The 26,718-nt window shown below is 41.2% G+C and overlaps 2 protein-coding genes across 11 annotated transcripts in view; one reads left to right on the forward strand and one right to left on the reverse strand.

Moving 5' to 3' along the window:
- STRN3 (striatin 3) overlaps positions 1-4,006 on the reverse strand; it is a 60,465-nt gene extending 56,459 nt beyond the window's left edge. For 2 of the 3 annotated variants that reach the window (XM_036383221.2, XM_036383220.2), the window contains exon 1: positions 3,510-4,005. In XM_036383221.2, coding sequence (XP_036239114.1) covers positions 3,510-3,830 — 321 coding nt within the window. In that variant the 5' untranslated portion in view covers positions 3,831-4,005. Of the gene's footprint in view, positions 1-3,509 lie in introns of all 3 variants that reach the window. The other variant, XM_036383218.2, reaches the window with a different exon arrangement.
- Positions 4,004-26,068, forward strand: AP4S1 (adaptor related protein complex 4 subunit sigma 1). 8 transcript variants are annotated; one of them, XM_054515050.1, is made up of 8 exons: positions 4,004-4,123; positions 9,333-9,479; positions 9,990-10,015; positions 11,133-11,333; positions 12,722-12,808; positions 13,653-13,721; positions 16,842-16,978; positions 25,319-26,068. In XM_054515050.1, the coding sequence occupies exons 4-8, from the start codon at positions 11,196-11,198 to the stop codon at positions 25,368-25,370; spliced, it is 483 nt and encodes a 160-aa protein (XP_054371025.1). In that variant the 5' UTR covers positions 4,004-4,123; positions 9,333-9,479; positions 9,990-10,015; positions 11,133-11,195; the 3' UTR covers positions 25,371-26,068. The 8 variants fall into 8 exon arrangements, with proteins under 8 accessions (XP_054371025.1, XP_054371022.1, XP_054371024.1 ...); XM_054515047.1 differs by lacking the exon at positions 4,004-4,123 and adding an exon at positions 4,181-4,453; XM_054515049.1 differs by lacking the exon at positions 4,004-4,123 and adding an exon at positions 4,181-4,453 and having other exon boundaries at positions 9,993-10,015.
- The last annotated feature ends 650 nt before the right edge of the window (positions 26,069-26,718 follow it).

Here is a 26,718-nt window from a genome sequence, read left to right on the forward strand (position 1 = left end):
ATCAGCCTGCAAGCCCTATAAGAAAGTGGATCTCTCGATTGTGGATCTCCCAAAGCTACAAGCTTTTCTAGGCTACTCCTTTTTTGACACAACTTTATCTTCCTTAAGAGTTTCTGTGCATCTCTACAGCGTTTTCCCATCCAAGTTTCTTTTTCTTTTAGGATACTATGGAGCCACTTACCACCTTGAGCAACTGGTTATTTCTAACAAATACATAACATTAAATATGGACTTGCTGTAACTCCTCTGAAGTGCATACATGTCTTAGAAAAGACCATTTATCTCAGCTTAACAGCTCGTCATTATTGACCAACATCAAGGTCATTAAACTGGCAGATCAAAGTTACATTGCTACAGTGAAAATCTTTTAGTTCACTAAATAGTGAACAGATCATGTCCATTACTTGTAGTGAACAAGACACTATGCAAGGCCAGACAGCTTATTTTCAACACAGCAACCAGTGAAAGCCTGAGAAGTCACTGCAGCAGCCAGTATTACAAGGGAAAGGAAAGAAGTGTACTATGTTTCAAGTACTGCACTCCTGATATTTGTCATTTCTGTACTTGAAACTGGTTTGCACACACAGATTTGTCTAATGATTATGCTGCTTCACTTCTGCACACAGGCAGAACAGCATGCACCTGAGGAGTTGGAAAAACAGCATAAAACTATTAACATTTTAGATTCAAAGTCTGATGTAAATGTAGATCTAAGTCTACCAGAACAACACCTCAGATCCAAAAGGCTTGAGACCCTCTGTCAGTCATCACAGCCATGGCATAAACCCTAACCCAACAAAAAGTAACACGTGCTTTATTTCTAAAATTGTGTTCCATAGGCGGAACAACAACAAGCAAAAAAAGTCATTACAAGAATCCAGAAAGAATAAACTGTTACTGCAGAACCTATCTCCCTTCACCATCAGCCCTCTATGCAAAGAGTGCTCCTACTAGAGGTGCCAATTCCCCCAGTCTCTTGAACTACACAGGTAAAGAAAGGGGGTGGGTCAATAAACCACACAGGAGGCCCATTAATTCATACACAGATAAGAAAGCATCTTCTTCTTCTTTGGAATAATAAATTCTTCTATTCAGAACACATAAATAAAATCACAGATATTGCTAAGTCATTTGATTTTTCACATACTTTTTATAAAGCATGTTTAGCAAACTTATAAAGAACTTGCAACGGCCAGCACTGAGAAGCACTGTTTATAGAGTTTACTGTCATCTTGAGAGAATGAAGAAATAAGAATTAAATTACCTGCATCGGGAGAGTTGCAGCTAAATCATCCAATGCTCACTTCCACATAAATTATCTACAGCCAAGCTATGGAATTCCTGTTTTCCTTCCAACCCAGGAGGACTCAATCATCAAAAAACTCACACTTGATATAAGATTAACATTCTCATTAGCTTCAAGGGACAAAACTGCTGTTTGGGATCCAAACTATTAGTTTTACTGGCCACAAAATATGCTGTTACCTTACAAATTAAGTTGCAGAGCAAACAAAAGAACCCACAGACCTAGTAAACATCTATCTTCAAAAAATATTCACAACACATTCCCGTATCAGTCTTCACTATTGTATAGTGTAAGACCTAAAATCCAAGGGTAACGTCCTCCTCCCCTTCTACCCTTGGCTTCCAAAGTTATAAAAAAACCAACCAAAACACTCTTGTGCACAGGCACTGTGCAGCAACTCTGCTGCCTCAGTCCCATGACATTTGCACACGTATGTCAATCAACACATACATAATCAGGGTCAGAACTGCTGCTGTAACTCCACAGGCATGCCAAAGAAATGGTATGGCCATGGACAACAAACAGCAACCACAAACAAAAAGCAGCAGAGCTGGCTAAGAGTGCATCAGGGAGTCTAGAGGCCACCTGAGTTCAGAGAAGCACTTAATCAGTCAGACACAACTTTTCAAGTCTCCGGAGTACTTTTCATGTTAGGGTACACCAGTACCTCGTTTTTAAGTAACAAGCCCATACCTAAAACAAATATTTCAAGGTGGTTTTATCTGGTAATGAATAACACTAGGTAACTTATTTATAACATTTTGCTATATCACTAAGATGCTAGAGAAAACGGGAAACAGCCAATTGCTCTTCACTAAAAACACCCACCCATGTTCACCATGGATTTTAAATTCAGCCATTTCAAGAGGTTTAAAATGGTAAGACTTACAGTAAGTGAAACAAACAGTAAAACCTTTTCAATTGCTTCCCTTGGTGGTTTTGAGTTTTGATTCTTTCTTAATTATAGTTGTAACAAAAATAGTGCAAAATACGTGCTTATTATAGAGCCAAGAAGTTCCTAAAGAATTGGCCAGGCTCAGGCCTACTTCTTAGTTCTGAAATCTGAAAGTAAATGCCTTGCAACGCCGGCTGCTGTTGCACTGCAATTTGACGGAATGCTACTTCAAGACCATAAACATTCACTCAGTACAAAAATCACAAAAAATTTCTGGAAGCAATGAAGTCTGCTAATATTTTTTTACATTTTTATTATGTACATTTCTGTCCTATAAAAAGATAATAGCTCCCGTGTGGATACCTCACATTCAGTGGATTTCGCAATCTGTTCATAAACTGGTAAGAGTCTATGCAAGATTTTTTTTTACTTGCAAAAATAATTAGTAAAATTATCCTATTACTAAAAGCAAACATTAGTGGCAATAAATGTATATTGCAACTACAACACTTGCTCTCTATCCTGAAAAGTTAGTCAATTTCCGTTCCCGAGACGAAGCTGGTATTTTCGTGTATACTGAAATGACCACACCGCAGACTTATCGATTCCTCGCTCTTCTCCGATATGAAATCTCCAAAAGAAAGAAAGAGAGAACAAATTCGACCCGTCTCTAATTGCATGCCTAGCTAAGTCTTCCACTTACGATTTTCCTGAACTCCTTTTCCTCGTCCTGCCCTTGCTCGGGAAGCAGGGCCGCCTCCTAACTCCCTCTTTTCCCTCCAAAGCCAGAGCTCGCTGAGCTGCAGGGAGGCGTCAGTCCCTCCTCCCAGGCCCGGAGGCTCTTGCTGTCGGTAAGCCGCACGGGCCCGAGGAGCCCCGGAGTCATTGTGCTGCGGGAGCCGACCGCAGCTGTCAAGGCACAGCGCAGCTCGCCCCGCCGGCAGGGAGGAGGGGAGGAGGGTCACAGCCCAGCGCCGCCCGCCCGCCCTTCCCCGGCCGCGCTGCGGGCCCCGCTCCGCGGCTCCGGGCGAGCGGCCTGCGGGGCCGGGGCCGCTCCGGAGCCGGGCGGGCGCCATGCTACAAACCAAAATGGCTGCCCCAGGGAGGGAGCCCGGCTCGGGCCTCCGCCGGTACCGCCGCTCCGCCCGCCGGACCTCGCCCAGGTACCGGCCCCGGGCCACGGCGAGCGGCTCGGCCTCGGGGCCCCGCGGACCCCGCTCGCCCAGGCAGCGCTGCCCCCGCACGCCGCGCGCGGCCCGGCCCCCGGAGCCGGCCGGGCCAGTCCCAGATCGCCCCGGCCCCCAGTACCTGGAGCTCGGCCCGCTCCACCTCCCAGTGCGCCCTCTCCATCTCGAAGCGAGCCCACTCGTGCTGGATGTAGTGCAGGATCCCCGGGATGGTGTAGTGCTGGGGCCGGGACAGCTCGGCGGGGCCCGCCGCCTCCTGACCGGCCGGGGCCGCGGGGCCCTGGGGCTGCGGCTGTTGCCCTCCTCCTCCGCCGGCTCCAACCCCGACGCAGCCCCCACCCGACTGCAGGTTCATGTTCCCACCCGCCTGCGGCGGCGGCTGCTGCGGTCTCGGGGCGGCCGCCATCCCACCGCCTCCTCCGGCTCCTGGGTGCTCGTCCATTGTCTGCGGGGAGCCCTCCTCCTCGTCCCGCGGCGGGGGCCAGGAGCAGGGGCCGGGGAGGGGGCGAGCGGCGCTGGCTGGGGCGGGGAGGAGGGGGCGGGCCGGGCAGGGGAGCTGCGCCGAGCGGGTCCGGGTGTCAGCGCAGCGCGGAGCCGCCGCCAGCCGCCATTACAGCGCCGCGGCCCTCCCACCCTCCCACCCGGCCGGGCGGGGAGCGAGCGGCGCCTGCCGGGAAACCGCGGCCTGGCCTCCGCCGCCGCCTGCGCCGCCCCACGCGCCTGCGCGGGAGGGAGGTGAGCGCCGCGCCCGGGGGGAGCGGGACGGGCCCGGGCCGGCGGGGCCGGGCTTCCTGCGGCGGGGCGGCCTCGGCCCCGCCTGCGCCGACCCCGGGCCGGTCGGTGTCGGGGCTGGCGGCGCGGGGCCCGGCCGGGCGGTTCCTCTGTGCCCCGGGTGCCAATCGGAAGTGGCGGCGAGGCTCGGTTCGCCCCGCCACTCGGGAGTGCCGAACGCCTGGAAGAGTCGGCGGGAATGCGGCCAGGCCGGGGCCTGCGGCCTAAAGCGACGCGCAGCCAGCGCAGCGCGGGGCCAGCACTTCAGTTTTTGAGACTCTGCGCGGTTTAATGGTGCGCTGAGTTTGCCCTACAAGGAGGTGGTTTAGAATAGATACATTAAATTTATGCTATGTTTCTGGAAGCTGGCTAATCTCTGGTAATCTTCGTGATACCTCGGTTGTGATGTGTGTAATGTATTCCCCTCTTGAGCAGGAAGAGTGCCCCATGGTCGCTGTTCAAAACTCTTCCACGTGAGGATGGTTTTGCAAGAAATTACTGGTCTATTTTGTCTGGCTCAGTTTTATCAGTGATAGCAATGCAGTATTGGAGGCTGTAGTTTGAATACGGTGAAATTGCCTTGATTGCAAAATACCACTCTGAAATGTAATACTTAAAATTATCATCACATCCTATTTCAAATGATCCATAGGTCACCCATTTTAAGTAAGGTAGGTCTTTGGTTTTGCCTCGCTTCAGAATTTTTTCATGCTGTACTCATTCACTACATGGATAGTTTCCTAAAAAAGGTCGATTCTTGACAGACCTGGAATTCTGTTAATTACTGGAAAAAAAGCACTGTTTGTCTTAGTACTGGTGTTTCCTTTCATTACCAATCTCTCTTTAGGTGTGTATTGATGCTTCAGTTAGTTCATCCAGTCCTTCCTTTCTTCTCCATTAAATCATTTCCTATTAAAATGTCATTGTCCATTCTTCCTGATTCCATACTTATTAGGCAATCTAAGTGCAGCTCCTTTCCACCTCAGCTGATTTCTTTTTATTGTCTACTGACAGTTACCTAGTCATTATTAAAAGCTGAGACTTAGCTCATAACTAGTTTAACCTTTTGTTTAGCTGCAATTGTTCAGGACATTCCTCATTCCTGAGTATACAGGAATTATTGCAGTTTAATTCCGTTACTATATTCAGCCAGCATTTTGACAACAGCAAAGGAAAACATTTTTATTCTTTCCTTCCTCTCTTGACTTCCCTAGATAATTAAGGTTGCTTTTTTGAAAAATCTCTGTCCTGAAACTGAGCACAGGTTTTTATTTTAAAGCCATGCAGACATACTTGTTTCATCTTTTTGATGAATTGTTATGGGCACAGTAATAAACTAGACTACAAAAATTACTCTTACTGGTAAATTTAAAACAATATGTAGTTTTATTAAAGCCTTGTTCACTGACAGAACAAAAGTAGGAAGACCAAGGGTTCTGATTCTGTATGTGGTCTTTATTTGCTACATGGCTTTGTGCAATAAATCTATAGGAAGCTCAATAAACAAAAATATTAAAAATACTTGTTACTTTTGCTACACCTCCTTGTGCTTCATGCCTCTATCATTTAGCCACTTTTAAATTTTCATTAATGCTTTAATACCAGTTTAACCCATTTTATTCTAAATTTGGTGAAGGGCATGGAGGGGAAGGCATATTGGGAGCAGCTGAGGTCACTTGGTCTGTTCAGCCTGGAGGAGACTGAGGGGCACCTCACTGCAGTCAACAATTTCCTTGTGAGGGGAAGAGGAGCAGCAGGCACTGAGCTCTTCTCTCTGGTGCCCAGTGACAGGTCCTGAGGGACCTGAGAGAGTGGCCTGAAGCTGTGCCAGAGGAGGCTTAGGTGGGATATCAGGAAAAGGTTCTTCACCCAGAGGGTGGTTGGGCACCAGAACAGGCTCCCCAGGGCAGTGGTCACAGCGCTAAGCTGGGTGAATGACAGAGTTCAGGAAGCTTTTGGACAATACTCTTGGGCACAGGATGTGACTCGGGATTTTCTGTGCAGGGCCAGGAGCTGGACTCAATGATCTTTGTCAGTCCCTTCTAACTCAGAATATCCTATGATTCTACTTTCATACACACATAAAGTGCCGTTAGATCTCTGCATCCAGAAAGTCAACTTGTTTAGAGTTGGACAGAGAAGTACATTATTTGCCTATAGTTCTATGTAACATTTATTTTTAATTCTTGGTGAAGCAGTTCTGAAAATATGTAGTCATGCCATTTCTTCTTTGTGAGGTGTTATCTCATACATTCTAGCTAAGAGCCCTAGAATGTTGCAAACCTTTCTTAGACTGAAATAACTAAAATACTTCCAAATCTGTAGATGTTGACTGGAGTGGTTTTTGTTTGAGAGACACATGTCTAATTTGAATTGCAGCTGTACTGCAAGTACAATTCAAACTTAGATTGTGTTTCTTTTTTTATAATTTATGTGTCAGATTATGTATAAATATTGGTGAAATCTGTGACAAACTAAATTCAGTGCTTGTATCTATACCAGAGGAATAATTAAAATTGTATTTAAAATATGCTTTATATTACTGCATGTAGAATCAGCTGGGTTGGCCTCATGGGAGACTTAAGATCTTTTTATCTGCAGAACAGGTATTGCAGGCTTTGCCTCTCTCTGAGGTCTCAGCTGTTATCTGGAAAGGAGTGTCACTCAAACAGGGACAAGTTACTTCAAGGTGTCTGATGTGGTTATGCAGCCTGCAGAGCTGACATGTCCTGGAAGCAGCTCCTGAACCATATCAGCCTGGCAGTGTGAGTCACACAGGCCAATCATGATATGAATTTTCTCTCATAGATACTTATCTGCAAGAGATACTTTAATGAGGGTGAGATCTAATACACTGTAACAGCTCATATTTAAATCTCAGTAGAAAAACTGTATGTCATCTGCATGCATGCCAAATTATCTTTACAGGATATTTTGTAAGGGAAGTAAAGGAGAGTGCTACATAGTCACTCCGGAAGGTAATTTCTTTTGAAGGAAAGTTTGCAGTTTCCAGACTTGTTACATCTTCCCCAAGCGATACCTTCTGAGGTTTTTGTTTATTGGGAATCTTCATTCTTTGATAGAGTTCCATAGGTGTTTTGTAGATTGGGTATGTAGGACATGCAAGGAAGCATATCCCATAGGCTGTTCTGGACAAAATTTCTAATGCATGGCTGACTGGGATGGAGAGAGTTGGACTTGACAGTCCATCAGGATCTCGGTAGTCTCTTCCAGTCTTTGGTTCCTAAGCACATTTGTGATGCAGATAGTTGTCCAGTGACCTGGAATGAGAGAGCCTATTCATTTCTGACAAACAGCCTTCAGATAGTAATGTCTTTTCATTACTAAAATGAGTAAAATAATGGCAGAGATATGAAAGGCTTGCATCTTGTCAGCAATTCCCTTGAACCATATGATTCCGCATACATAAAAGCATCGTAATCTGTGTGTGTATGTGCATGGGTACACGCAGACATGTGCGTGAGAATGCTCAGAAAAGCATGTAAGACTTCTACTAGAGGAAAGATAGCTGGCTTTTTAAGCAGAGTACTGATTATTGATCATAAGAGGTAGCTTCTCAAATACAAAGAAGTTGGTGGAATGGGGTTTCTTTACCCATCAACATACACAGATATGCTTTTTGTTTGTTTATTATACTTCACGGTTTCTGTACATCCTATATATGCAAAATTAATTTTAATGTGTTTTCTGTATTTGAAAGCCAAGATGAAAAGAGAAGAAATAAATTTTGTTTGTTAAAAACAAAACTCAGTCATTGCCCTTTTTGCCTAAATTGTACAAGCAGATGCTTTTACTACTACAAGTGGGTTTTTTTCAGAATTAGTTCTAAAGGAAATAAAGAAACCCCTTAAGATGTTCTTAACACTAGCATTATTCTCAAAGTCAACTATGCTTGCATACTTTTTTGTAAAATTTTACAAAGTTATTATTTGAACTTGTTAATTTATTTCTCTTTTCTGCACAAAACTGTATGCTTGTGCTGCCATTTATATGAACAAAATTTCTGGTTAAAATCTTGAAGCCTATCTTTGATACTGGTGGGAAAATACAGAAATGGCTACAGAAAGAGTGGACCTCTTTCCTACAGATTCAAAAGTTGTTGATTATGTTTTCCAATCCTATGAATATTACAGATAACACTTTTGAGGGCTACTATGGTTCTACCTCTCTTGCAACCTTATTAGTTTTTTTCTTTTTTTAATCTATTCTGGATAAGAGCATTTGTGCAGATTCTAAAAAAACCAATCTGGTCTTAATATTTTCATCTGTAAAACAATCCAGGCTACTCATAAGGATACATGCAGATAAAATAGTCATAACATCAGAAAGGGATTAACCATGTACAAAGATTAGGTTAATAAAGGAATAATTAGGATTAGGGGCTAATCCTGCAATAGGATCGTACATATGAATTTGTCATATGTTTTGCTGTTATGTATTGCTTAACAGTAACTCAAAGTACAACAGCTCTGTCAGTGCTCCTGGAGTAGTTGTACTGTTCGCCCTGTCCTCCTTTTCTCAAGCCCTTGGTACCATTTATGACTAAAATATTAAAATAGCTTGGATCAAAACAGAGAACCATTAATTCTTGTTTCAGCAGTGCCGAACACAAAGATGAAGTGTAAAAATCAGATGAAAAAAGAAAAGCTGTCTACGCCCCTGTTATTATCTGTTTAGCATGGACAGACGTCTTTTTCAGTTGGTCTCCTGTGTCTGAGCTTGCTTAAAACAATGGGCAGCATTTCTTAGCTTGTTCCTCTTTCATGCCACAGCTCCTTCTTAAGCAGCTTTAAAGTTTTGGGTTCCTTCTGTCATGAGGTTGGCTCTTGCTAGGGGCTTCGTTCTGAGCTGGAAGGAGTTGTTCATTCTTGTCCTTCTTAGAAGGTTTTTATCAAAAACTGACTACATCATCTTAGTATTTTAACTTTATGCTTTAAAATAAAGCATAAAATTGCATCTTATTGCAACTCTAACTTCAAAATAGAATGTGGGGGGAAAAAGGAGCCATATACTAAACACAGCAAAGATAGTAGATGGTAGTCTCCCATTTAGTCATCAATGTCAGTCTACTTGCCTCCAACAGTGAAGATCCCATCATATATTTCTGTCTGGGCCATTTTTTATCTCAATGACCCAGTTTATTCTTTCTCAGAGTGAAACTGTGCTGATTCAGAAGCCCTGGGTGCACTGCACAAGCCACGTGCGCCACGGCAGCAGCAGTGACCAGCATCCACGACTCTGCTGAGGGAGTGACAGAGCAGGAGTGTGATCCTGGAGAGGCTTCACGTGCCTGGAGGAGGTGAGAAAGCTCTGAGACTGTCATGACTCCAAATAGACTGTGTTATCTTGAGGACTGATCCTGAGCTATGGGTCACTCAACTAAGAATGAATTCTCAGGATCAACTCAAATTAGTAAAAATACATTTGAAATTACATATGGAAATCTAAACTTCTTTGTAAATAGAGTAAACCACAGTACACTGAGAAAAAAAAGGTCATTTTCTTGAGATCCAAGTGATGGCAAAAGAGGTGGCTTTTCAGAAAACAGTGACCACTGTGAATCAGAAGTAAGCACTAATTAATGTCAACACAATACACTGGGACTTGTTGCATCACTGTCATGAGAGATTTGTCACCCATGGGTGGTGTATAGCCAGTTTATTCAAGTTGCTAGTAAAATGATGAGTTTGCCTTGTATTTTTTCTCCTGTTGTTTTTCTGCATTAAGATACACTGTTTTTACTGAAAGAGCTACACTGTATATAGATTGTGGATTCCTGATAGTTTTTTCTGTTTAAACTTTGTCACAGAAGCTGTGAGACCTAAGGTGCACCAGGTAAGGACCAACTCTTCAGAAGTGGAAAAAAAGGAATAATTTTTGCAGTAGTTGTTTTATTTCCAGTGCACAAACCTCAAGATTATTTGGGCCAATAAATCTGGAATGCAAATAGAAAGTCAGATGGAAAACATTACAGTGATTGTTCTCAGGCATTAAAGAAAATAACCCAGATCTTCTATTTCAAAAAATTACATCTGCAGCTTACTCTATTTTCATGCTTTTCAAAACATCAGAGATATCAGTTGTTTAGCAAGCAGATTCTGACATATGCTGTACTCTTTTTAATGCTCTTTTTCATTGTATGTTGCATGTGGTATATTTTAAAGCTATATTTCAGTGGTGTTGGGTGGATCAATATTTATTTATATTGAGATAAAGCTCTTTTGAGTAATTAATGTGAACCAATTTCTCTTCAGCTATTGAAGATCCACACTTAGTTTTCATTAAGTGCAGAATTTACCTTTTGCATCAGGGTGGGAAATCAGACAGGAGAAGATGGATTTCAACAGCTCTGATATAATAGCTCAAGATATATATTGATACTGCAGATACCCAAATATTTAGGTGTTTCTCATTCTGCATTAAAGAAATTACCATATGTTGTGGCCCATGCATTTCCCTTTGTCATCTCTCCATTCAATTTGATGTGTCAATGGTATGAATGTAATTGTTAAATACAAGTTGGGGAGGGGAAAAAGTGCTTATGGGCAAATTTTGCTCTTAGGAACTGCATTAGTGTGGTTTGGTACTGGGCAAATTTCTGATGTTTGCAAACCAGTTAGCATGCAGGAAGAAAATGATGAGTAGATTTATGGTTATGAAGAAGTAATTGTTACTCCTCCAATTTCCCAAATCCTATAAAAAATTAATTTGATTGAAATGTGAAAATTTCTAATTGGAAAGCTGTTATTTAGTAGATAGTTTGTCAATAGTTGTGTGGGGAAAAAAGGGAGTTTTTCCATGGGATGTGTGCAAAAGATTTGAGATTTTTTTTTCAATATTGTATGTTTTGGCAAGAAACTCCGTCATAAGTATATGCATACCTGGGGTGGATAGCTTTTAGAAAGTCTTTATTCCTGTGTATTACTACTCTTTTTTTTTTCCCTACTCCCAGAAATACTTCTCCTGATTCCTGCACCCAAAATTGAAATCTACTACTAAAATCAACAAAAAAGAAATGATAAAATTTTTTCTTATGGTTAACAAACAAGGTCAAACAAGACTGTCCAGGTATTATGAGCATGTAGAAATTAATAAACGGACAGTGCTGGAAGCTGAAGTAATCAAAAACTGTCTCTCTCGTTCAAAGGATGAGGTAGGTTTTGTAGGTTTTATTTTATCTGCATCTCACACCTTTCCTGTTGATAATTCTGAAACCTATCAGTGTCTATCACAGGTTATTATCTCATTTGTACCCACGATATAAAAGATTGAGTTTCTAGATTGTGGGTTCAGTCAGTTGAACTGTTATTCTGTATTGAATAAATATGTTTTTCTGAGGCTTTCAGAGATTTTGGACTCGTGTGTATCACTGTCATGAAGATTCCTCTTCTTTGTTTGAAGAAGCTCAGAAGTCATGAAAAACTCATTTTTATCAGTGTTATTGCTGGTTTTACTGAGATATTACAGTTTTGCCAGAAGGTAGAGGGCAGAGTACTGACAGCTCCAAGTTTAAACTTAGGGGAGAGGATCCCAAATTATGAAAACATTATCTAAAGCACAGGAGAGTTTAGAAACACAAATTTTTAGGCCTCTGTATTAGACTTCTTTATTCAAAAGAAGTGTTTACGTGTTCTGCAAGAAAGTCAGAAAACATAGAAGTTGAAAAATTTTTTGGATGAAAGTTGAGATTTTCATTGCTCTCTTTAATTAAATCAGTGGTTCTTTAAGAAAAGCACCGAACTTTGGCACATTGACTTGAATTAGAGAAGAAGTATGGGACTTGGACAGTGAATGAAGTTTATTGGTTTCTTAGCTTCTTTACTTTTCCTTAATGTTGTGTGTTCTTGCACAGCACTCCTCACATACTTCATTCTAGGAAACCTCAATCAAAATAGCAGTTCTTACAAGTCCCTTAGTTCGCAGCTTTGATAGTGGCTAAAGAAAGGAACGTCTTCGTGCTGCTCCTGCCGGGGCATTTCCGAGCGCAGCTCCAGCGCAGGAGGAGCTGCCGGCGCTGCCGCTGCCATTTCGGGCACCGAGCGAAATGACACGGAGAGAAAAGGCGGCGGCAGCTCCTCCAGCGGCGTGAAACGGCGCCATCTCCTGGCTCCCTCCCGTTGGGAAACATGTTAATTCCCCACTGGGTCTGGAAGTCTAGTATTTTTAATTTTTACATTAAAATATCGATACTTTTTTTAAATAGGAAAATTACCTTTAGGTCTCTTTTTGAAAGGGCTTGCAAATGAAAATTGTGGGAAAGTACTGGGTGCCTTTATAACACCAAACAAGTAACTTCAGTTCTGCATGTTTCAGTTTCTCCATTTAAAAAGTGCAGGCATGTTTTTTGTCAGCAGATGAAAAGTGTGGTGTAACAGTTACCGTACTAAATTTCTTTCAAGTTAAAATCGATGAATCTTGGCAAATCCATGTTCGCTGTGGGTCTTATGAACCTGAAAGCTCAGGTCCTTTGAGCAATGTGCTTTATACTGTTGTATGCTTAAATGGCAGCTGCTATATTTGACTCATTTTGCTTCTGCCTAGTGCTCTTTTGTTGAGTATAAGGACTTCAAGCTGGTGTACCGACAGTATGCAGCCCTTTTCATAGTTGTTGGCATCGACCAGACAGAGGTAAGAAATTATATACTCTTTTGCAATTAACATTTATAGTGATTATCACAGCCTAGAATTCAAGTCTTCATCCAGTATGGAATTTTTCAATAGCAATTAGAGAATTTCAAAGAGTCAATGTAAAAAAAATTCTCTCTTTTTAATGTCCTAAAGAAAAAGTTCCTGTACTGTCAGCTATAAAGATGTCAATTTATTTTACTTTTCAAAAAGGGAAATTAAAAAAAAGGTATCTGAAACCTGACAAGTACTGCTATTTCATATGTTCAGGTTGCACCTGGGAGTCTTAGTGTTTGCACTGATGACTCAAAAATTAATTCAGAAATTCTCAGAAATTAATTCAGCACTTACTGTTGGAGACCTTAACAGGGTGGTGTGGAAGGTAGCTGCTGCCCACCACAGTATCTTCAAGTCAAGGTTATCATGGCAGGCAATTTGGGACAAATTATTTTGGCTTTGCTACAGAAATTGCCCAGCAGAGGCTGGCTCTGTGCTACAGCTGGCTGGTGTGACTTCAGCATGGGTAAGCTTAACCTAGTTAGCTGTGTGTGTCCATTGAGCTGAGCTGGGAGGGGGTGGGACAAGGGCAGCAGGGGGATGGCAGCACCCAGTGAGAGAATCCATTGGGTGTTCAGAGCTGCTCTGTGTGGCCAGCCCAGAGCTCCTGCCCTGAGCACTGCCCAGGGGTGCCCAGCTCTCAGCACCTCAGCTGGGTGACTACATGGCCTGAGCAGAGGGCTTGCTCTATTGCCTAATGGCTTTTCATTCACCACAAACTGAACTAACACAAAGAATACTATTACATTTTGTAGATGTTGATTTAATATTCAGTTGGTTTTAATTTCAGAATGAGATGGCAGTATATGAACTAATTCATAATTTTGTGGAAGTTTTGGACAAATACTTCAGCAGAGTGGTGAGTGATACACTGAATCTGTTACAAAACATTTTTTCTCTTTCAAAACTTGGTGGAAGTGTCATTTCAGAGAATAAATCAAGGGAGAAAAATATTTAATATTTTAGAATTTTGATAAATATTATCACTGTCGGGAAAGGCAGTATGAGCTGATTTTTTCAGAGAAGTAGAAGTATACATGGGTTATAAATTATCAGACAAGGAATACCAGAAATATTTCTGTTAGAAAAGCATGGGTTTATGGGTTTTATGGGGTTTCTTTGGGTCATATACTCTTAAATTAGCCATAGGCATTTTATATGTTTTAAAGAAATAAAGGAGGTTTACTTTGCAGTTCTTATGCACTTTATAGTATTATATTCCCCAAATGAACTTCATTCATTATTAAGATGGTGTAAGCATGAAGCAGGGAACTGACATCACTCTCACTGAACAAGATCAGAGGAATGGAGCAAAAGAAACCTCAAAAACCAGTCTGTACTTGTACTCCCCATATTGTTGTCAAGCAACAGTGGATATCTGATAAAACAACTATTATAGAGATAGTAATTTTGTTAAGGATTCAACATCAGACATGGCTCCCTTTAAAATGACACTCTTCCTTTTGGTGGTGAAATTTTTTTGCTTGCTTGTTTTACAAAGTTTGAAAATGCAGCTTTGTGATTCTGGTTGGAACATTTTCTATTTAATATAGGGTTTGTAATAATCTTGTTACAAAAAAAATTGACTGGAATCATACTTTGGCACAGTTTCAGTTATCCTCTGCTGAAATGTGTTGGATATCCCTCTCAGACAAGAGGACTGGATAGTTTCCTCTGTAGTCAGATACTTGACGGTACTACACTGGTAACTGTACATACAAAATATCAGTATGCAGGTTCTATAACTGCTTTCCCAGTTCTAGTACTGTAGCAGGCATGGCAGAGCTCCCCCTGTGAATTCAAGGACATGCTTGACAAAGTCATCTGCTCCCTTCACTGTTTAGATGCTTGGCAAATCTTTTACGCTCTTATCTCAACTGACATTGCCCCAGCCATGGAAACTGCTGGCACTAAGTATATCATTCTCTGACTGCACTGAGCTCAGAATTTCTCTTAAAATTGCTGACTGTAGTCCCAGCCTAAGCAGTGATAACTAGGAATGGGATTAGATCTCAGCAGCACAGGAATGCACAATAAAATTTAGTCTTATTTGTCTGATTGAGTTAATAGTCGCCAACCACCTCTCAAATGTTATTCAATTAAAGCAGAGCAAAAATAGATGTAGTTCTTGTACATATAAATGTAGTATATATAATCCTTTGACCACACATATAACCCAACCACTGATAGCTGTTGGAAATTTGCTGAGTTCATCATACCAGAGGAGTTTTTTTTAATTTTCCATAGCGTTTTGGGTTTGACACAGAGGAACCTAAAAGGGGGGTGCTAAAAGAAATCTCATGCCATTTGATGGTTCTGGTTTTAATATCATATAACACAATAAATGGCAGAGCACAAAAGACAAGGGCTGTAATTCTAGCTGGGGTTTCTGGCAGTAACCACAGAGCAAGAAAATATAAGTCTGTACTTTTACAAATTACTATTTAGGATTTGCAGCATTTTAGCAGAATCCCAAATTATGATGATGGCAATGGAGACAGAACTCTGGGAAAGGAGAGAACATGTGTCCCACTTTAAAAGGACATTTTGTCATCTATTATTTTTAGACTTGAGAGCTTTAAACATTCTCCCATACTCAATTTTTATCTAATGGAGTTTACAGAGCTTGAATTCAGATATGAGAACAAACATTAATGGAATTAGGGGGAAAGCTTTCAAAGTGGCTTGTGAGATGTAATTCTGAGTCCCCTTCACTTTTATATGGCTGTCCAAGAAAAATTTTGCACACTGGTCAGAATTCCAATGTCTCCAACAACTTTTTACTGCTGAGAAAACTTAAACTGATCAGGCCCTTAAAATGCAATTTCTGTGATGGATTAAAAACTTCTAATTGAAGAATGGCAGAGTCACTCAGCAGAGGCCTGTAGAGTAGAACTAGTCCAGTTTAGATCATCTTTAGACCACAGTAGTAGTAGCAATTTTACCAGTAAAACCTTTCCAGCTTTACTCTGCCTTAAAACCAGGTTTATACCATGAATGAAAACCACATTATCCAACTCAATTCTCTTGGTAGCAGGTAAAGATTCCCTCTTTTAGAGACAGGGGAATCTCCACCCAACTTGGCAAGATCTTAAGTGCTAAGGCTGTGATTAATTCTTTCTAAGTTTAGGTATTTCACTGAGGCACCTAAGTTAGAAATTTGGTCATCCTAAGCTCCCTTTACTGGCAGTGGAGACCGATGAGTATCTCGAGAAAGTGAGTCATGCCTCAAGTGTGCCGAGTCAACTGGGGAAGGTCCCCATCTCTGCTGCTGACTGCAGAGAGACCATGAGGGCTTCTAACTCAGACATTTTGGTTAAGTGAGTAATACTGCTTGGGATAAATCCAAAAATAGAAGGGAAATGATGACTATATGAAGAATTGTGTTGCTGGGGCTGGAGAATACTTAGAAGTGCTAAGAGTCCAAAGCTTGGAGTTGCCTTGCCTTTCCTAATATATGCAGCCACTACCACAGCCATGGGAATATACAGTGTCTCGATTTTGCTGTTGAAATGATCTGCAGCAACCATTTTAACTGTGTAAACTTGGTATTAACGTCCTGGTTTTGCAGAAGGAGGAAGAATATAGGGCTGGAACTGCCATGATTAGAGCTGCTGGTTTTCCACCCACTCACTCAGATGGCACTGCCTATATTCAAATTGTTACTTGTAGGTGACCTCAGATAACATGTGTTATCTGTCTATGTAATCAAAGCTAATGTTTTACTGAGGTCAGTAAAACATTAGCTTTGATTACATAGACAGATAACACATGTAAAGCAAAGCAGCGATGCAAGAAAGAACTTGTCATTGTCCAGTCCAGAACAGAAATCTGAATCACTATAAAATTTTCTGTCATTGTTTTGAAGACTTTCTTTATCCTTTAAAGGGATGTGTTATGTTTAATGATTATGAGATGAGATCATCTCAGATAAGAGATCAAAATATAACCAATGGCTGTCTATCTCTTTTCCTTGCAGAGTGAATTAGATGTATCCTTTTCAGTATCAGAAATCCATTTGTTATCACTTTTTGGTGTATGTTCCAGTTCATACTGTCTTCATAGCACTGACTGTCACTCAAGTCAATTCAGATGTTCACCAGTTTTGTACTTGGAGTAAGTAGCACCATTTTGGCACCTTTCTGAAAGCATAGGTGATGTTCACCTATTTAAATCCTCCATCATTAAAATAAGCCTGGTTCCATTTAAAGTAAGACACAGAGAGCTTGCTTTGAGAGAGCTAAGTACATGAAAAGTTAAATTCATGGGGAACTTTCAGGCTTCAGTAGTTTAAGGTTTCACTTTGAGTTACAATAAAATAGATATTGAAATTACTGTAATAATAACTGAATATCACAGCTGTGTCTTGAGCCAAATAGCAGTACTATTTGTAAGATTATGTTTGCAGTTTGATCTGAGTTTTACTGTGTATGTTTGGAAGGAGGGAAAAACGTGGGAGGAGAATATTTAGGAAACCAGGTGTTAATTTCTTTTCCCACTCCTACCCTTACACTGCTGTATTTTCGTGCTTATGTTTTGCAGGGTATTAATTAAAATATGATTTAAAACTAACCCAAATACAAATACTAAAATACAGTCCTGAACAATTAAACACAAATAGCAAGTAAATAAAGCACAATACTGGAAAAATTAAACCAGGAGAATGTAGCACGTCTTCCTTCTCAGTTTTTCCAATTGCACTGTGTGTTGACTCTACTCCAGCAGTTCTTATGCTTATATTTGTTGTTGGTTAAATGCAGATCTGCTGGTAGAAAGAGTTTCAGTTACACACCTGAAATACAGTTGCCATCTTGCAATTAAGTACTGTCAAGTAATTTAGTTTATTTATGAATTACCACTTATGAAGAACATAGAAAAAGTCGGTAATTTTTCTTGTTCTTACTTCTTTACTGAAAAAGGAAAAAACAAAACAAAAAACAACAGGAAATAATTAATTTCACTTTTGAAAATATTTTAAAGCTTGCTACATGCTGTAACTGCCTCATTTGCTGACTATATATATACACGCGCACACATACATACATATATATGTGTATGTATGTTTGTACATACATTCACACATATTATCCACATTTCCTTCCTGAAATTTAGAAAATGCTGTGGTGTTGGTAAAACCCCCTTAAATTCACTGATACTATGAAAGAGCAATAATGATACTCCAGTGTGAAGGGACACTTAAGGTGTGTGAGCGATTGTAGAAATACAATTTTTGTATTCAGTTAGTTCTAATCGTGAACTATGTGTTCATGTATATGAGCTTTGCCAAATTAGAGACTGACCTGACCTATTTAGTACTTACACATAAAAAGAATCCCCTATGTTTCCATATAGTGTGCTTTGATCATACAGTTGCCCGATTATCAGTCATTTGGTATACTGACTATTCTGAATTCTGCTGCCTCTGCTCAGCAATTTCCTACCAAGAGCTCTACACCTTTGAGCTACTCCCACTAGCCCATTTAATAGCTGAGAAAGGCTGCTGCATATCATGGAATGGTTTGGGCTGCAAGAGACTTGAAAGGTCATCTAGTTCCAACCCCTTTGCCATGGGAAGGGACACTCCATTAGACTAGGTTGCTCAGAGCTCCGTCCACCCTGGGTCTTGAACACCTCCAGGAATGAGACATCTACAGCTTCTCTGGGAAACCTAGGGTAGTCCCTCACCACCTTCACAGTAAAGATTTTTTTCTTAATATCTAATCTGCTGTCTTTCAGCTTGGAGCCATTTCCCCCTTGTCCTGTCATTACGAGCCCTAGTAAAACATCCCTCTCCAGCTTTCTTGTAAGGCTCCTCTTCAGATACTGGAATGCCCCAATTAAGTCACTCCTAAATCTCGTCTCTAGGCTGAAATATCCCAATTCTCTCAGTCTTTCCTCATAGGAGAGATGTTCCACCCTTCTAATCATCTTGGTCGCCTTCCTCTGGAGTCACTCCAGCAGCTCCGTGTCCTTCCTGTGCTGGCAGCCAGAGCTGATGCAGCCCTGCAGGTGGGGTCTCAGCAGAGCAGAGCAGAGGGGCAGAATCCCCTCCCTGGCCCTGCTGCCCACGCTGCTCTGGATGCAGCCAGGACACGTTTGGCTCTCTGGGCTGGCAGTGCCCAGGGCTGGCTCATGTGCAGCCTCTCAGCCAGCAGCACCCCCAAGTCCTTCTGAGCAGGCTGCAGCACCAACACTGGGTCTTGTTAAACCTCATGAGGTTCCCATGGTCCCACTCCTGGAGCTTGTCCAGATCCCTGTGGATGGCACCTTGTCCTTAGTCTGCACTGTTTGGAGAAGTTGTTGCATTATATGCCAACACTAATGTGCAATATCATGTCTGAATGATTCCTGCAGAAATTCATCTACATGGGTCTCATCTGCATGATGATATGAATATAAATATTTAGAAAATAGGAGTATGTATTTCTAACTTACTCGGTCATAGTGGAAAAATACTGGAAAAGCTCGTGTCTGATAGGTCTCTCCTTAACACATATGACATATGCACAAAGTATGTAGCTTTAGCATTCAGAAGTGCACTTTTTTGATATACATTTCAGGAACAACTTTACAATAAAAAATTTCACTTCAATATATGTACAAAATAATTCTCCCACTTAGGAAGAGCTTAATTCTTAAGTTGAAAAGCTACCTAAAATAGTCCAGATGAGATACCCTCCCTTATTAAATGTAAAGCAGAGGTGTAACTAAGATGAAGTGGATTGTTCAGGACTGTGTTTATTTTTGACAACAGCTTGAATAGCTGACCCAGAAGAACAATCTGGGCAAGTGCCTTTAGCTATTATTGCAGTGCAAGAAATAAACCATCAACTTGCCTTTCATAACGTGAAAGAAAATATCTCACCTGTGATTAAACCATTGCCTTTGCCAAATGGTCTCACACTAACTCTTGTGCTCAGTGCAGTTAGCTTGGATGCAAAATATCTGCTGGAGAAGGTGTCTTCTGAGGTCTGCAACAGTGAACACCAAGTACTATTTACAGAGTCTTTGTTTACAGAATATCTTGCAGGAGACTCATAATTTCCTGACTCCCTGCTATAATTTTTGTGTACAGATCCATAGGAAGTTTATTTTAAATGTGATAGTGGCTATTTTATATTGCCAGTAGTGTTTACTAACATGAAAAAAATAGAAGGAAATTACATGAACTCAAAAGCCATTTAAAATAGACCATAATTACTAAGGCTATTCAGCCATGCACAGAAAAAAGCCCAGTTAAATCCAAAGGCTGAGCCTATCACACAATTGAGATGTCCCTGGAGCCCACACCAAGCCTGCAGCATGTGCACTGGTTCTTGCAGCTCCCAGACATAGTGCATTACCCCAGTATTCCTGGCAATGCAGTTCCAGCAGGGGCAGAACTCCAGCTTTCATTTAGGTCCACACCTGAATTCATCCAGGGCATCCACACTGTAGCTCATGTCATGGTCTGTCTGGAGCCAGATGTCAGGAAGGGTGCCTTGGGCACAAGGCAGGGACTGGGTCAGGTCTGAATCCTTCCCAACAAGATTTACACATCCTGTTGGTGTGTATGACATAGGCAGGTATGATGCTAAACAATGCATGAACAATTGCACAGTTTTCTCATGTATTCTGCAAAAATGAACACAGATTACCTATTGGTTAAGTACTTGAGAGCAGCCAGCTTTTTACAGAAGCTTTCATGTGTGAATTGTGAACCACTTAGCCATTATATGATGTCCCTTTTCATTTTGAGAGTCAGTTGCACACTTACAAGTACCTAGGCTGGAATGACATGGATTGTTTTTAATACCAGTAAGCAGTGTTGTTGGGCCAGCTGAATGAACAAGTACTGAAATTGTCCTTGGGGTGTTATGCCCTAATGTGTTAATAGCACTTGATAAACCACACTTTGTCTATAAAATAAGTGGGCAGGGTTTTCTGAAGCACTAAAACTCCAGCTTGGGTGGGGTAGGAACTACTTTCTTGCTATGATGACGACAAAAGAGACCATAAAAACACGTGTTAGGACAGCAGCTTTATAAGCAACAAAACACTGGTAAGTATGACAGTTTCTAAAATTATGAAAGGTAACTTTTCTATTGCCTGAACTGGTGAAAGCAGTTGAAGACATTATTAACTTCTAGAGAAATATATACTTATGCTCCCCTTGTGGGAAGGGAGGGGGTGACAGAGTGCTCTACGACTAAGCATCTGAAAAATGTTGTTTTGATCCAAAAAAGCCATTACATTCTATTGCAACTAGCTGCTGCTGCTCCTCCTAGGATAGATAAGAAGCTTTGATACAGGCAACACTTCATGTGAATCAACTAGTCTTCAGTTCCCTGTGGGATAACACTGAGAATACAGTGCATTTAAGGAGTGTGAAAATTGAATGATGAATTCATTCTCTGAATTTATAAGGATGCACGTCAGTTTGCACTGTAACATAAGTGGGTAAAATGGAAACCTATAAGACTTGCTTAAAATTAGCTTAGTCGTTCTAGAATTTCACAGAATTGAAGGCACCTTTGTCTCCTGTTTAATATCAGTGTAGTCATTTGAGGAAGAAATAGTCAAGAAAGCATTTAATGGGTTTCAGTGCCTTAAACATGCCTGCCATTAGAAAGGTTAAAAGTTATTGAAAGTGAACATTGGCAAAGATAAGTCAGAATGTGTGAGTCTACATTAAATAAAGAAGCAACTCCAAATAACCTCTAGTTGAAGATGAATGTATATTATGGAAATCAAGGGTTTGTAGTGCTGTATATTCAGTAGCAAACCATCTGCCCCATATGTACCTGTACTGTTATCTAGAAAGCTTTGTTTGTGCTCCTGGGTGTGGTCTGGGATCACAAGGTGCACATCATCATCCCTTACGTGTGGACACACCCTTAAATTACTTGTCTGGAAAACCCTGAGGTCTCTTAAAATGCCTCCCTAGGAAGAAGTTATTTATTACATGTAAGTCCTAGCTGTGCCTTTTCCCCTTCTTTCGTTCCCCTCAGCTCAACTGTCAATATACACAATCCTTGTGTCACATGTACTTCCTCTTAGTATGCATTTGCCATAAAAGAGATAATAGAAAGTACCATTAATGTCTTTGAGAAGGGGAGCTCTTAAGTTACCAAAAGTCAGTGTAACATTTAAAATGCCAGTTGTGTAGGTACCATTTACTACTGGTTGGTATGCAGCTTGCTCCAGCGTTGCCAGAAACTGAGAAGGCAAAGCCAGGGGGGACTCACCTTGGCCCAGGCTGGCATGTAGAGATTAACATGTTTTCCTCTGCATTCTTGTTTTAAAAAGTCCTGTTCTCCTCTGCCTGGATCTAGTGAAAGTCCCTTAGTGCTCTTTTTGTGGGTAGCCAGGATTCTTACTGGAAGCAGCACCTTAAATGACAGCTCTGGGTGGAGTACATGGCAGTGCAAACACCAAATACAGCTTTTTCCTGTTGCCAGCTGCTCAAACTGGTTTGCTTGGCTGCTTTCAGTTGGGTGTGGATTATGACTTCAGGGCTTTAAACCCTGAAATTTGGGGTCACTTGCAAAACAAGTTAACAGGTGGGGAGGATGAGCCTTGCTAAGGATCAAATACATATGCCTCCCTGGGCAGGGCATTCAGACATGAATGGCTGAGCTGTGTTGGGCAAGGTGTAACCATAAAGCATAGGTGAAACTCACAGGAAGGGGAAAAGAAAGAGCTGCTCCCTGTACAATCCAATTGTTTGCCAAGAACACTGTGGTGAAGAGAGGTGGAATGTTAGGTTGAGGGTAGAGGCTAAATGCTTTGGGACCTTCCAAAATCAAGTCGATAATCATTCCAGAATGGTATTAGTATCCCCATTCAAACTGCAGATGAAATTACTATTTCTGGAATGATGTCTGTGAGACTACCATATTAGAGATGGACAGAAGTCATCCCACTTTTCTGCAATGGAGTAAGCCCATTTGGAAATAACCTGGAAAGGCCTGCAGGGAAATTGTAATCTCATTGAACTACTTTGGGTCTGAGTGAACCAGCTCCAAGATTCTTTGCATGGGTACAGTTTTCCTTTGACATGGTATTGGCTTTTCTGGAAATACAGCAGGGGAATAAACAGTGATGACAAAATGTCATTTAAAATGTGATTTAAATGTTTTCTTAAATGGGATGATGCAGAAAAATAAGATGGGGGTGGCAGGTTGCTGCATCGTCACTGATCCTGGTTGATTAAGTTGTCTGGGTTTTAGATTTTTGGAACTGTTAGAGGAAGAGGAATGTCTGGGCTCTGCCATGGGAACTGGGGCAGTGTGAATCAGTGGTAGAGTGTAAAAATTAAAAGCCAGGAGGAGTTGGCTTTCTCACTAACAGAAACTGAATGGAATGTTATCTAATTTCCTTAACAGATCCTGTAGCCCAGTGCAGAGCAGTGCCAGAGGTCAACTAAGCAGCAAAACAGCTGTCTTTCTAAAAATTCTCACATTACTGTAATAAAGAAATCCTAATTTCTCAGATTAAAATATTTCTGTAAAGGCTGATTTACTCAATAAGTTTATCACAGCAAGAAATTTGGCTTCAATCTTTAAACTACCAAGCCAAGTAAAGCTACCACCTGTCTTTGGTACCACAGAAATCATGACTGTTTGAAGTTGTAAGGACAGCACTGCTCCTCAGTATCAAAAGACACAATTTTTAGAAACAATGCAGGCCCTATGGTCAGATTCAGGAAGAAGTTTGGTATTTAAAAAATTATTTAGAATTAAATTAGGTAGTTAAGTTTAGGTCAGCAAATTGGAAGCCGATGAACCATGGCCATCCCCAAGACCCTGCTGACAGCTATAGTTTCTCACCTAGCAGTAATTAGTAGAAAAGTTATCTGGGGACCTGAATTGTGCTACTACAGATACTTAGACATGCTGTGCTCTTGGTCAAGCAGAACACTTTCTGCTGGAGCAGTGCTACAATTGCTTCCCCTTCTGCACAAACACACCAAGCAGTAGCACCAAGTTCAGCCCAGAGCATTCGCAGCAAGGAGGAACAAATACATAGATACCTGGCTCCCGAGCTGTTGTCATTTGCAGTTCAGTACTCACGCTGCTCCAGCTCTTTGGCAGAGCAGTACGGCTGACTGCCAAAGTCTGAGCCACTGGCAGCCAGGAGACAGAGCAGTCTTCTTCAATGCCTGAGTTGTGTTCAAAAAATAAGACTGATATTTATCTCTATTATCAGAGAGCAGAGGAAATTCTTGATGATTCCAAAAACATGATTCTTGCTACTCCACTGATTAGCAGGGAAAACCACTAACATAACTAGAAACACTAGAACAAAACCAGGCTGTCTTTTTGAGTTCAATTCACAGTGTCATAAATAGCAGAATGGGAGAGATGACACTCAAAAGACTCTTCAAAGGGGGGGGGGGTGGGGGCAAGTATTGAGAGATGTATTTAGCAGTTACTGTACAAAGTCTTGCTAGCTCCACTGCAGCAGTCCTCAATACATGGGCAAGGTTTAGAAGGTACAAAATGAAGGCAATGCAGACCTGTTGCACTCAGCAAAGCAGCATAGAACACATGTAAAGAGCAGCAACAGGCGGAGAGCAAGGCAGATAAAGGGTTATTCATGCTCTGTGTGCGTATGTCAGTGAGGCATAACAGCTGCAGCCAGCAGGCTGCTTTGCTGTGCCCATTTCCATTTCAGGTTCTGGAGATAAATGGCAACATCCCAGTATTTTTTTCACGGCATAACCCTTGGCAGTTGTTCAGTGGATGTGCTGGACACTCATGTCTGCATGTATGCACTCATGTGTCATGACTGCCCACCACTTCATACCCCTGGAAGGCCCGTCATCGTTTTGTTGGTTTTTTTTTTGAGACAGATGCTGTTAGATAAAGTTAGGGAAAGACAGATGTGCTTATGGACCAATGTGCTAATTTATTTATTTACTTTTCCTCTTCTTTATGAGATTTACTGCTAGATCAATGACTCAACTTTATGTATCAGCATACTCCTATTAAGCTATGTCCAAGCAGATCAAATACTGTTAGTTATTCAGGGCAAGGAAATTTTGACAATCTAGTGCTTAAGAACTTGCTAATTACCTTCCTTGGAGGAATGTAGAATTTTTGCATCTTCACATAGAAGGTTGTGACCCCTTGATAACATTTCATATCTAGACAATACATGTCAGGCAGACAGTAAAATTAACCACCTACATCTAAGTGTAAGTTCACCTGTTTTTTGCAACTATGTATTAGTGCTATATTCCAGGACAGGATACTGCTGGGGCTTCAACTTCTCTAATTCTGACCACTCTGTGATCAGAAAAAAGCATCAGTTGAACTGTTTCCTTAGCTTTATTAAAATAATGGTAAATAAACTGGAATAAATTAAGAAGTACTGATTTTTGTTAATTTTTATTGAAGACTTAGGAGCCTGAGATTTCTTCTGAATTATCTTCACGTTGTTCAAAATACACTTAACTTGAAATGTTTCTAGATCATGTTCAATTTGGACAGAGTGCACATCATTTTGGATGAAATGGTGCTAAATGGTTGCATTGTGGAAACAAACCGGAACAGAATTCTCGCCCCTCTGTTTGTGCTTGACAAAGTGGCAGAAGGCTAGGAAGATGCAAGAGCGACTCAGTTTTACAAAAGATGGCAAAAGCATTAAGAATGTGCCCACAGGAGTTTTCTGCTGTTGCAAGACTGACTCATGCAACATTGAAATTAACTGGAAAATTATTTTCCATTTCTTTTATACTCTGTGTACCCTATGGGAAAGATACAGCTAAACACGTGGATGCATTGAGATGCAGCTTCACTGACCCAGCAGAAATCTTCCTAGAATGGTCAGTAATTATAAAACATTTTGAGGATGAAAAATGGAAACTTACCATGACTGACTAGGTATCCCTTTGAATTATGTAGTATCATGCCAGACCTAGAATACAAAATACATAGAAATACAAACTCAGACTGAGTTTCAGTCCTTCCCTTAAGCACCAACTTGATTTATTTTCATACAAATTTACTGTTAATAATAGTTCTGTGACTTTTATGCCTACTTTTAGACTATATTCATCCTTCATCAAAAAGCTGGTTTCCCTCCCTTTGCCATTCAAGTCACGGACACAAAAAGAAAAGTACAGATGTATTAAGTATTTCTGCATACTCTGCAAGTTGTAACTGGAATTATTTAGCACTTAAATATTATAATATTAATAAAAGATAATTAAAATCAGAAGTTTAATGCTCTTTTGTCATGTTGGCTTCATAAATTACACAAAATCTTGTCCATTTTGGCACACCAGTGTATTTTTCTTTTCTTGTATATGCTATCTGTGCATCAAGATTAAAACTCTTACAGAAGATGAGTAATAAAAGACATGCAAGTTCTCAGGACCAGGTAGGTACTGAATGAAGTCTCCCTTCTTGAGCAGGAAACTGCAGCCACGCTGAGTTGCATTCCCAGGCATCCAGCATGCTGATTCACACTGCACACTACTCTGTCAGTCAGGGGCAGTTGGCAATCTCAGCTTACTTGCACTTACCTTTCTAGAACAGTTATCTGCCTCCTTCTTCTTAACCTCCAGCCCAACCCTACATACAACCTGATACTGAGTAAGCATATTCTGTGTGAAAGCACACACTGGTCACATAAACACCACTCAGAAACCAGGGTCTAAGGAGCAAAGAGTGTTGTGTCTCAGAGTAATCCACAGGGCTTTCACACAGCAACATGTTTATCAAAACAAGATGATGTTGGGACTGGAGCAGAGTTGCATGAACCTGGGCACAGGTGTTTGTCTGAAGCACGTCAGGCACAGGAGTGGGCAGGATGGTGGATATTCCCCTCCAGTTCTGCATTAGGAAAAATCTAAAAAACAATGCCAT

Source organism: Molothrus ater, chromosome 6 (genome assembly GCF_012460135.2).
Source record: "Molothrus ater isolate BHLD 08-10-18 breed brown headed cowbird chromosome 6, BPBGC_Mater_1.1, whole genome shotgun sequence".
In the NCBI taxonomy this organism is placed as follows: Eukaryota; Metazoa; Chordata; class Aves; order Passeriformes; family Icteridae; genus Molothrus; species Molothrus ater.